This window comes from Pan troglodytes, chromosome 22 (genome assembly GCF_028858775.2).
Source record: "Pan troglodytes isolate AG18354 chromosome 22, NHGRI_mPanTro3-v2.0_pri, whole genome shotgun sequence".
NCBI classification, from domain to species: Eukaryota; Metazoa; Chordata; class Mammalia; order Primates; family Hominidae; genus Pan; species Pan troglodytes.
In genome coordinates this window covers 31,132,897-31,145,585 of record NC_072420.2, presented here as the reverse complement: position 1 = coordinate 31,145,585, position 12,689 = coordinate 31,132,897, and the positions used below count along the sequence as shown (strand labels likewise).

The 12,689-nt window shown below is 39.2% G+C and overlaps 1 protein-coding gene across 1 annotated transcript; it reads left to right on the top strand.

Annotated features, from left to right (window-relative positions):
* Window positions 1-8,535: 8,535 nt before the first annotated feature.
* KRTAP13-2 (keratin associated protein 13-2) lies at window positions 8,536-9,417 on the top strand. The gene has a single exon (XM_514858.5). The coding sequence runs from the start codon at window positions 8,594-8,596 to the stop codon at window positions 9,119-9,121; it is 528 nt and encodes a 175-aa protein (XP_514858.3). The 5' UTR covers window positions 8,536-8,593; the 3' UTR covers window positions 9,122-9,417.
* Window positions 9,418-12,689: the final 3,272 nt, after the last annotated feature.

The following is a 12,689-nucleotide window of genomic DNA, read 5'->3' as shown; positions in this document are numbered from 1 at the left end:
AGATTTGAACAGACACCTCTAAAGGAGAAGTATGGGAGGCAAAAAGCACATGAGGAAATGTTCAATATTATTATTCATTAGAGAAATGCAAATTGAGACCACAATGGGACACCATTACATGCCAACTAGAATAGACAAAATAATAAGGATAATACATACAGTGCGGTTGAGACTGTGAAACAAGTGAGATTTTCATACATTGCTATTGGAATGCAAAATGGTATAGCCACTGTGGAATATAGTTTGTCAGTTTTTTATAATGTTAAACATGCAGTTACCATATAAACCAGTAATCCCATGCATAGGTATTTACCTAAGAAAATTGAAAACATATTGTATTAGTCTGTTTTCATACTGCCTGAGATACTACCTGAGATTGGGTAATTTATAAAGAAAAAAGATTTAATTGACTCAGTTTTGCATGGCTGAAGAGGCCTCAGGAAACTTACAATCATAGCAGAAGGTAAAAGGGAAGCAAGGCCCATCTTACATGGTGGCAGGAGAGAGAGAGCACACAAGGGAACCTACTACTTGCAAAACCATCAGATCTCATGAGAAGTTCCTCACTATCACAAGATCAGCATGGTAGAAACCACCCCCCATGATCCAATCACCCCCCACCAGGCCCCTTCCTCAACATGTGGGGATTATAATTCAAGATGAGATTTAGGTGGGGCCACAGGGCCAAACCATATCATTCTGCCCTTGGCACCTCCCAAATCTCATGTCCTTCTCACATTTCAAAACCAATCATGCCTTCCTAACAGTCACACAAAGTCTTAACTTATTCCAGAATTAACCCCAAAGTCCAAGTCCAAAGTCTCATCTGAGATAAGGCAAGTCCTTTTCTGCCTATAAGCCTGTAAATCAAAAACAAGTTAGTTACTTCCAAGATACAATGGGGGTACAGGCATTGGGTAAATGTTCACATTCCAAGAGGGAGAAATTGGCCAGAACAAAAAGGATACAGGCCCCATGTAGCACAGCCATTAAATATTAAAGCTCCAAAATAATTTCCTTTGAATTCATGTCCCACATCCACGACACGCTGATGCAAGGGGTGGGCTCCTAATGCCTTGGGCAGCTTCTCTCCTGTGGCTCTGCAGGTTATAGTCCTCATGGCTACTTTCACAGGCTGGCATTGAGTGTCTGTGGCTTTTCCACGCACACAATGCAAGCTGTTGGTGGATCTACATTTCTGGGGTCTGGAGGATGGTGGCCTTCTCATGGCTCCACCAGACAGTGCCCCAGTGGGGACTCTGTGTGGGAGCTCACACCCCACAGTTCCCTTCTGCACTGCCCTAGCAGAGGTTCTCCATGAGGGCTCTGCCCCTGCAGCAGACTATTGTCTGGACTTCCAAGCATTTACATATATCCTCTGAAATTTAGACAGAGGTTCCCAAACCTCAACTCTTGTTTTCTGCACATCTGCAGGCCCAATACCACTTGCAAGCCACCAATGCTTGGGACTTGCACCCTCTGAAGCAACAGCTGCAGCTATACCCTGGCCCCTATTAGCCATGGCTGGAGCTGGAGCTTCTGGGACACAAGGCATCAAGTCCTGAAGCTGCACAGAGCAGCCAAGCCCTGATCCTAATGTATGAAGCCATTTTTCCCTCCCAGGCCTCCAGGCCGGTGATGACAATGGCTCCTGTAAATGTCTCTGACATGCCCCTGAGATATTTTCCCCATTGTCTTGGCTATTGACATTCAGCTCCTCGTTGCTTATGCAAATTTCTGCAGCCAGCTTGAATTCCTCTGCAGAAAATGGGTATTCCTTTTCTATCACATGGTCAGGCTGCAAATTTTCTAAACTTTTATGCTCTGCTTCCTTTTTAAAATAAGTTCCAATTTCAAACCATCTCTTTGTGAACACACATAACTGAATGCTTTCAGAATAAGCCAGGTCACATGTTGAATGTTCTGCTGCTTAGCAATTTCTTCCACTGGATACCTTAAATCATCTCTCTCAAGTTCAAAGTTTCACAGGTCTCTAAAGCAGGGGGAAAATGCCACTAGTTTCTTTGCTAAAGCATAGCAAGAGTGACTTTTGCTCTAGTTCCCTATAAGTTCCTCATCTCCATCTGAGACCACCTCAGCATGGACTTCGTTGTTCATATCACTATCAGCATTTTGGTCAAAACCATTCAACAAGTCTCTAGGAAGTTCCAAACTTTTCCACATCTTCCTGTCTTCTTCTAAGCCCTCCAAACTGTTCCAACCTCTGCCTGTTACCAGTTTCAATGTAGCTTCCGCATTTTCAGTTTATCTTTATAGCAGTACCCAACTCTGCTGGTACCAATTCTCTGTATTAGTCTGTTATCACACTGCTATGAAGATACTACCTAAGACTGGGTAATTTATAAAGAAAAATGGTTTAATTAACTCATAGTTCCTCATGGTTGGAGAGGCACCAGGAAATTTACATCATGGTGGAAGGTGAAGGGGAAGCAAGGCACATGTTACATGGTGGCAGGAGAGAAAGAGAGTACACACAGGCAGAAACTGGGACTTTTAAAACCATCAGATCTCATGAGAAATCCCTCACTATCATGAGAACAGCATGGCGGAAACCGTCCTCATGATCCAATCACCTCCCACCAGGTCCCTTCCTTGACATGTGGGGATTAGAATTAGAGATGAGATTTGAATGGGTGCACAGAGCCAAACCATATTACATATGTCCACAAAATTATCTGTATGTGAATGTTTATAGCAGTTTTATCCACAGTAACTCCAGACTCAAAATCATCTAAATGTCCATTTTCTAGTGTATAGTGTACATACAATGAAATACCACTTGGCAATAAAAGGGAATAAACTACTGGAATATGCAACAACGTGGATGAATTTCAAAAGCATTATGCTCTGTGAAGGAAGTTAAACACAAAAGGCAAAGTAATGTGTAATTCCATTTATCATGCAGTTCAAAAAATAAGACTATAGGAGCAGAAATTTAGATATTGGGGAAGCAGATTGATCCAAAGGAGCACAGGAGAATTTCTAGAAATAATGGAAATACTCTATCTCAATCAATTGATGATTACATAACTATATGTTTGTCAAAACTCATTGAACTGGGAAGCCAAGGCAGGAAGATTGCATGAGGCCAGGAATTCAAGACTAAACTGGACAACACAGTGAGAATCTGCCTCTACAAAAAAAAAGAAAAAAAAATAGCTAGGGGTTGTGGTATGCACTTATAGTCCTAACCACTCAGGAGGCTGAGGCAGGAGAATGACTTGAGCTCAGCAGTTGGAGGCTACAGTGAGCTATGATCACACTACTGCACTCCAGCCTGGGCAACAGAGCAAGCCCTTGCCCCCTCCACCAAAAAAAGAACAGAAAGGAAAAAACCCATTGAACTGTACTCCTAAAAATGGTGCATTTCATTTTATGGGAACTGTGTATCCACAGATCTGACTTTACAAAAGAGTCAAACAACTGACCAGAGAAATATATTAGCAACATATGAAAGACAAAGGCATACAAAAAGAATGCACAAATATCTCTAAAAATACATTTAAAAGAACAAATGACTCCATAGAATAATGGCTAAAAGATAACAAAATATGAGAAACTAAAACAGGTCTGAGTTACACAGCTAAGTGATGGAGCTGGGATTCAAACTCTGCCAGCCTGAATCCAAAAGCCTTGATGGTAATTACCATGCTAAAATTGAAATTATGTATGTCCAGCAATTGCATCTAAATATACATGTTCCAGAAGCCCTAGACAGTAGATGCAAGGGCCTATATAGAAGTATATTTCTTGCCACATGGTTTGTGATAGTAAAAAATCAAGAATGGTAGAGCGATATATCAATAAAATATTTTTATACAGTAGAATTCTATAAATTTGTAACAAGGAATAAACTAGATGTGTGTATCATAGCAACATGGTTATTTGCATAAAGTCTGACAATGGTGTCAATATCGCAGTTCAAATCTCATCTCTGCTACTAACTACATGGGTAGCTTTGGCAAGTAACTCAACCTGTTTGTGTCTCAGCTTCCTCAGCTATAAAACAAGAATAAAAATGGTGTGTACCATGTAGAATTATTATGAGGATTAAGTGAGTTAATATTTGTAAGAAAGTGCTGAGAACAGTGCCTGACATTTAAAAGTTCTACTGTAGTGATGATAAATGCACAAATATATAAATATCAACTTGGATATGTTTTAGATATTTTTATTTAAATAAATTTAATATAAAAAGAAAGCTACAGATACATATATGTATCCAATAAGATGGCATTTTTGTAACTTAAAACAACAATAAATGGTATAAACCGATAAATATATGTATAGACAATTTCCTGGAATGCTATGCAAAAACGAATGCATTATTGTGATGCCTTTGGAAAGATGTGCAAAAGAATCAGACTGAGAGACTGGCCCACAAGGGGTCTCTCTCTGTAAGATAGCGAATAGAATGGTGGTTACCATAGGCTTGCAAGGGTAGTGGAAAGAAAGGACAGAGAGGTGTTGGTTAATGGGTGCAAAAATATAGTTAGATAGGAGGAATAAGATCTAGTGTTCAGTAACACAGTACAGCAACTGTGGTTAACAATAATGTATTGCATATTTCAAAATAACTAGAAAAGTAGATTTGGAATGTTCTCAACACAAAAAAAAATGATAAATGTTTAAGGTGATGGATATGCCAGTTACCCAGATTTGATCATTACACATCGTGTGCCTGTATCAAAATATCACATGTACCCCATTAATATGCGCAACATTATGTATCCATAAACATTTAAAATAAAAAAGAGAAAGATGAACGCAAATCTGACAACGTGGTAACAATTGTGAGTTTAGGCATCCAGAAAATGACTCTAGAATTTACTTTAATTTTCTATTTGTTTTCAGTAAATGCAAGGGTAAGGTCTCAGAAGAGATAAGAAGAACCGAGAGGTGTGTAAGCAGGCTGTTTATAAATCTTTTTGTTTGTTTGTTTGTTTGAGACGGAATCTCACTCTGTCGCCCAGGCTGGAGTGCAGTGGCATGACCTTGGCTCACTGCAACCTCTGCCTTCCAGTTTCAAGCGATCCTCCTGCCTCAGCCTCTCCAGTAGCTGGGATTACAGGTGTCTGCCACCACGCCTGGCTAATTTTTGTATTTTTAGTAGAGACGGGATTTCGCCATGTTTGAAAGGCTGGTCTCAAACTCCTGACCTCGTGATCCACCTGCCTCGGCCTCCCAAAGTGCTGGGATTACAGGCGTGAGCCACTGCGCCCAGCCTGGCCTTTTTATTTCAAACGAAAGTCATGGATGATGAGGGTCTGAAGACATAAAATGGATGAATTTGAAGCAGGAAGAGCTGTAGTGAAGTTAGAGGAGGTGCCAGGGCCTGGAAAAGTCTCAAACAATGAGGCAGGATGACCTCCGAGAAAGCCACAGGCCTGGGTAGGCTTGCATGGGGGACTGGGAAGAGACCATGAACAGGTTAGTCCAGGGAGTTCTCATCAAGCCCTTTACTCAGTAGTGGGTCCTTCATAGTTAGCATTAATATTTAATAGATAACTTTCCCCTTGGGTGAGAATTTTAAAAATAAAATCCAGTGTAAAGCAGCTGTTATGAAGACTCTTTAGTGACCAGACAATAAAAGCCTCTCCTAGGTCTAGAGAAGGCAGAAAATTAAAAAGTGAACAGAAAGTAAAAAGGTGGCCAGACGCGGTGGCTCACGCCTGTAATCCCAGCACTTTGGGAGGCCGAGGTGGGTGGATCATGAGGTCAGGAGATCAAGACCATCCTGACTAACATGGGGAAACCCTGTCTCTACTAAAAATACAAAAAATTAGCTAGGCGTGGTGGCGGGCACCTGTAGTCCCAGCTACTCAGGAGGCTGAGGCAAGAGAATGGTGTGAACCTGGGAGGCAGAGCTTGCAGTAAGCCAAGATTGCACCACTGTACTCCAGCCTGGGTGACAGAGCCAGACTCCGTCTCGGAAAAAAAAAAAAAAAAAAAAAAAAAAAAGAAAGTAAAAAAGGTATAGGGCAGTATATATGGATTTTTACTATTTCTACTACTGCCTAATATTTGGTTAATTTGAAAGCTTTTGAAGAATCTCTGGAAACATTGCAATAGAAGATTGTCAGTTTAAAGCTTCTGCTACATTACTATGTTAACTTGGAAAAACAATCACTTTTCAAGTAATTCAGATCATAGGCTACTTGTGGCTACTGTGTACTGTAATGATAGTTTTATTCTCTGTAGTGTTGTTATGCCTAAATTTCTAAAGAGAAAAGAGAAAGAAGAAAGAAAGAAAGAAAGAGAAAAGAAAGAAAGAAATAGAAAGAAAGAGAAACAGAGAAAGAGAGAGAGGGAGAAAGGGAGGGAAGGAGGGAGAGAGAGAGGGAGGGAGGGAAAGAAAAGAAAGAAAAAGAAAAGGAAAGAGAGGCAGAGAAAGAAAAGAAAGAAAAAGAAAAAGAAAGAGGGAGGGAGGGAAGGAAGGAAGGAGAGAGGAGAAAAGATTTCAATATCACGTTTTCCCTGACATACCAAGATAGTGAATTTTTCTTTCTATACTAATACTTTGCCTGCGTATGTAGAGTACGTAGAGTATTTTATTAGTTCCAGAATCCACTTTTGAACTGTTAAGGCTACTCTAGTTTTGTTCTGCTTTTTCTGCCTTTCAGATGGACACATTTATTAGCATTTGGGGGTTGTTCATTAGCATTTGTACAAAGTGCACAAATAACTCCTAATAAAAAGTGTTAACCCAATTAGGAATGGGTGGAGGGACTGTTAATTGGAATTGACTTACTCCCAAGTTATTTTAGTGTTTATTCCCAGACATAGGGAGCTGGTCTAGAAAGGCAAGAACTTTTGGATATTAGTAAGTTTTTTGTTTTTTTTTTTTTTGAGCAGAATCAACCTGTAGTAAGAAAAGAAAAATATTTCTCATTTTAAAGGTGTTAAAAGCTGCCATTATAAGGAATCCCATGTGTTGGGGGTGGTGCATACATTTTGGTGAATTTAATAGGTGTCCATTCATAAAGCACAGCTTATTTTACTTCAGTGAATCAGAGTGATGGTTTAAGTATTGCACAAGGGCACTTCATGTGATGCATGCCACACTTTGGATTCTGCATGGGAGAGATAATCATAAAACAAAGTAACTAAGTGCTCTGAAACAGTGTGCTTTGGAATGAAGCAAGTTAATTTTCAGGTAGTTAAGAGGCTCTCTTTTCGATAACCATTGTGAATGCCATTTCCCTTAGTTAAACCAAATAAAATGTCAAATTCAAAAGAAGAAGAATAGATACAGATAAGAAGCCTCTTCCCCCCATTAATCTAAACATGGATTACCAAGATTCTTTCTCTTTCTTGGGCTAGGAAGTGAAATATACTTCAAATGTATGAAGACCAGTAAGGCATAGAATTCCCCAGTTGAACACTATTCAGTGTGAATATCGTTAGGAAAAGTAAATAAGGCTTTGTTAGGCTTTTATATCTTAGTATAAATAAGCTTAATAGTTTCTTTTCTGAGACAAGTTAAAGTTGAATTTACTTTTATATTTGCAAGGTATTTGCAACTTGACTCTGAATAAGAAAACCATAATTAAAGCTTCAATTTTTCTTCTATCTTACTGAGAAATTAGGGGAAAGTTAAAGCTCTCTGAGAGGTAATTTTTCCATGTATGGGTTGAACAGGGGATGTTTAAAGACCCATATAACTCTAATACTTCAAGTTAAAAGCTTCAGAAAAATGTTAACAATTCCTCAAAGTTTAAGTATAAATTAATAATTGCAGCTAAGAATCTGTCCTTTCATCCAGAAAAAAAAATTGAAACATAAAACAAAATAAAATTTATGAGTTGATTTAGAGCATAACCATAGAATAGTGCTTGCTACAAGATAGGTTCATCAGAAAATATCTGAAAAACTTCAATTTAAAGTCTTACTAAAAAGTTTGTGTTTATTGTTTCCTAAGTGAGCATTGTCTAAAGTAGCCTCTTGTTAAGGAAGATGCCTGGTATGGACACCCAACATAATGCTGCACTCCTCAGTTCTGATCCTGAGCTCTTAAGGTACTAGTAAAAGGTTTAACTGACAGATTGCTGAGGCTACTGAATACAGTTAGTATTTGGAGAAATCCTCCGTTTCTGGTAACAAATAATATGCTTGTGTTAAAAAAAAAAAAAAAGGACAATCTATTTTGAGTAGTAACCACTGATGATCCTGATAACTTAAGGGAAGTAAAGAAAGAATTTTGTGTAATTCCATTTGGTACAATAAGGACTTACTGTACTCAAATAATAAGAGGCAAGATACTCATAAATGTGATGACATATAACATTGAAGGTCAAACCACAGTGAATTCCAGGAAAAAAAAAAAACTGAGTGGCTTCCTTCTAAGTGTTCCAGAGTGACTAAAGTACAAGTAAGTATATGAAGATGTGATAAATTAAACAATAACCTAGGGAAGCATTCTTATAATAAAAGGTGAGCAAGGAGAAGGGAGTGTCGAGACAGTGGACACACCCAGGTCTAAGAGCATATATAACTTGGAGTCCAGACTATGACATTCAAACTCAGAGAATCTTTCCACTATAACTCAACTGAACTCACATCTCCCGTCAACATGTCCTACAACTGCTGCTCTGGAAACTTCTCCTCCCGCTCCTGTGGTGACTACCTGCACTACCCAGCATCCTCATGTGGCTTTTCCTACCCTAGTAATCTGGTCTACAGCACTGACCTCTGCTCTCCCAGCACCTGCCAGCTGGGTTCCTCTCTCTATAGGGGCCATCAGGAGATCTGCTGGGAGCCCACCAGCTGCCAGACGTCCTATGTGGAGTCCAGCCCCTGCCAGACCTCCTGCTACCGCCCCAGAACCTCCTTGCTCTGCAGTCCTTGCAAGACGACTTACTCTGGGTCTCTAGGCTTTGGATCCAGCAGCTGCCGCTCCCTGGGCTATGGATCGAGGAGCTGCTACTCAGTGGGCTGTGGGTCCAGTGGTGTCAGATCCCTGGGTTATGGAAGCTGTGGCTTCCCTTCCCTCGGCTATGGATCTGGATTCTGCCGCCCAACCTACTTGGCTTCTAGGAGCTGCCAGTCTCCTTGTTACAGACCAACCTATGGATCAACCTTCTGCAGATCAACTTGCTGAATTTCCAGACCTTTTAAGCAAAGTGTCTCAGTCTCTACGTAGAGCTGTTATCATAGGCATTTCCAGCAATGTGAGCTAACCCCTCTTACTACTAGCTCTTCATCCTTTCTCTGGCATCAAGTACTGGCTGGACAGGCTAGTTCTTTCAGACTGTGAAATTAATGAATGAGCAAAATATAGAGTCAAATGTCTATAATTTTGAAACAAGTGATTCGTTATCACGTAAGTTCATCTTATAAAGTATGTGGAAGTTCAGTTTTGTTTCACGTAATAAATTCATTTACTGTTGATTCCAATATGTTCTCTTTGTCTTTTATTGGTTTCCAAAGTTTGATTTGTGATCTGTTTTGGGGGCTCCAGGCCCCCAGACGTCTTTTCCTTGGACATCCATTTCCATAGGTAATGTCATCAGGCCTAGTGTGTGGGGAGATTCTCTGGGCATGCCAGTGCCTAAAAGACTGAGCAAGTGCATGTCTTCTGCCATGAAAACTGGTTGGATTCTTAACAGAATTATTGAGAGTACACTCATAATGGTGGTGTGTTTTCAAGGAAGACACCTTTTGCTGACAATCATATTTGTTTTTTGTTTACATTTTTAAAAGAGTATTTAGAGTTTTCTCAGAAGACGTCAACTAGGTGATTAAATATAAAATTATGAAATATTTGAATAAATCTGAAATGTTATGATGGAAAAGGGAAAATATGAAATGTTAGGTACTGGAGGACATTACGGTTGTGTTTAAATATAGGAGAAAATTAATTATTCAGTGTGTGTGTGTGTTTGTGTTGTGTGTGTGTGAGAAAGAGAGAGAGAGCAGAGAAGACAGAAAGACTTAAGGTTTACAACTGTGAGTAATGGAAACAGTTATAGGGAGAAATACTTTGGCTTGTTATAAATGTATATTTATAAATCATAAATTTATAGAACTATTATGACCTTTGTGTTTTCTTTGGATTATTGAGTTTATCAACAAGGAAAAAGATATTACTTTTCAGTGATTTCTGCATTGAGTGGCAGTTAAAATTAGATTACTTTCAATGTTCTAGATCTTATAACCTCCCCCAGTATCATTGGAATCCACTGCTCAGCTGTGACAGTGTGAATAAAAATAAATATTTGTAGGATGCTATTCACATCTGAGATATAAGACCTTCTCTGTTTATTTTAATTTAAGCAAGTGATTTCTTTCAGAGGCTAAAGGTAGTGTAAAAATTCAGCTAAAACTTTTTCATAAAATATTCAATAACAACTCTCCATGAATGGGAAAACAACTTTGAAAGATTATCATTTCCTCCAATAATATGTCATGAGCTTTAATTGATTTTTTTCCCTGACACCTTTCCCTTAAGCTTTTTATAATTAAACCTGAAAAAAGAGGGTATCTTTTCTCTTATAATGGAGACAATATGGGCTAAGCATGGAAGTGTGGGAACCACATCCTCTGATCATAGAAACCTGCCGCCACAGAAACTAGAAGAATAGAGAAGGGAAACACACGAAGAAACTCCTGGCAACACAGAAGCCTCTGATTCCCATGTACCTTAAGCCAGCTTTATTCATCCTTTAAGTGCTTTGATCATATGGGTCAATAAAGTCTTCTTTAGGTTTAAACTAAATAAAATAATTGAAATAAAATAAGACTTCTGGCACTCTCATACAAAGATTTGCAATACTGGCAAACCAAATCAAGCAACACATCAAAAAGCTTATCCACCATGATCAAGTGGGCTTCATCCCTGGGATGCAAGGCTGGTTCAACACACACAAATCAATAAACGTAATCCAGCATATAAACAGAAGCAAAGACAAAAACCACATGATTATTTCAATAGATGCAGAAAAGGCCTTTGACAAAATTCAACAACCCTTCATGCTAAAAATTCTCAATAAATTAGGTATTGATGGGACTTATCTCAAAATAATAAGAGCTATTTATGGCAAACCCACAGCCAATGTCATACTGAATGGGCAAAAACTGGAAGCATTCCCTTTGAAAACTGGCACAAGACAGGGATAACCTCTCTCACCACTCCTATTCAACATAGTGTTGGAAGTTCTGGCCAGGGCAATCACGCAGGAGAAGGAAATAAAGCGTATTCAATTAGGAAAAGAGGAAGTCAAATTGTCCCTGTTTGCAGATGACATGACTGTATGTCTAGAAAACCCCATCGTCTCAGCCCAAAATCTCCTTCAGCTGATAAGCAACTTCAGCAAAGTCTCAGGATACAAAATCAATGTGCAAAAATCACAAGCATTCCTATACACCAATAACAGACTAACAGGGAGCCAAATCATGAGTGAACTCCCCTTCACAATTGCTACAAAGAGAATAAAATATCTAGGAATAAAACTGACAAGGAATGTGAAGGACCTCTTCAAGGAGAACTACAAACCACTGCTAAATGAAATAAAAGAGGATACAAACAAATGGAAGAACATTCCATGCTCATGGGTAGGAAGAATCAATATCGTGAAAATGGCCATACTGCCCAAGGTAATTTATAGATTCAATGCCATCCCAATCAAGCTACCAATGACTTTCTTCACAGAATTGGAAAACACTACTTTAAAGTTCATATGGAACCAAAAAAGAGCCTGCCTTGCCAAGTCAATCCTAAGCCAAAAGAACAAAGCTGGAAGCATCATGCTACCTGACTTCAAACTATACCACAAGGCGACAGTAACCAAAACAGCATGGGACCTGTACCAAAACAGAGATATAGATCAGTGGAATGGAACAGAGCCCTCAGAAATAATGCCACATATCTACAACTATCTGATCTTTGACAAACCTGAGAAAAACAAGCAACGGGGAAAGGATTCCCTATTTAGTAAATCTTGCTGGGAAAACTGGCTAGCCATATGTAGAAAGCTGAAACTGGATCCCTTCCTTACACCTTACACAAAAATTAATTCAAGATGGATTAAAGACTTAAATGTTAGACCTAAAACCATAAAAACCCTAGAAGAAAACCTAGGCAATACCATGCAGGACATAGGCATGGGCAAGGACTTCATGTCTAAAACACCAAAAGCAATGGCAACAAAAGCCAAAATTGACAAATGGGATCTAATTAAACAAAAGAGCTTCTGCACAGCAAAAGAAACTACCATCAGAGTGAACAGGCAACCTACAGAATGGGAGAAAATTTTTGCAATCTACTCATCTGACAAAGGGCTAATATCCAGAATCTACAAAGAACTCCAACAAATTTATGAGAAAAAAACAACCCCATCAAAAAGTGGGCGAAGGATATGAACAGACACTTCTCAAAAGAAGACATTTATGCAGCCAACAGACACATGAAGAAATGCTCATCATCACTGGCCATCAGAGAAATGCAAATCAAAACCACAATGAGACACCATCTCACACCAGTTAGAATGGCAATCATTAAAAAGTCAGGAAACAACAGGTGCTGGAGAGGATGTGGAGAAATAGGAACACTTTTACACTGTTGGTGGGACAGTAAACTAGTTCAACCATTGTGGAAGACAGTGTGGTGATTCCTCAGGGATCCAGAACTAGAAATACCATTTGACCCAGCCATCCCATTACTGGGTATA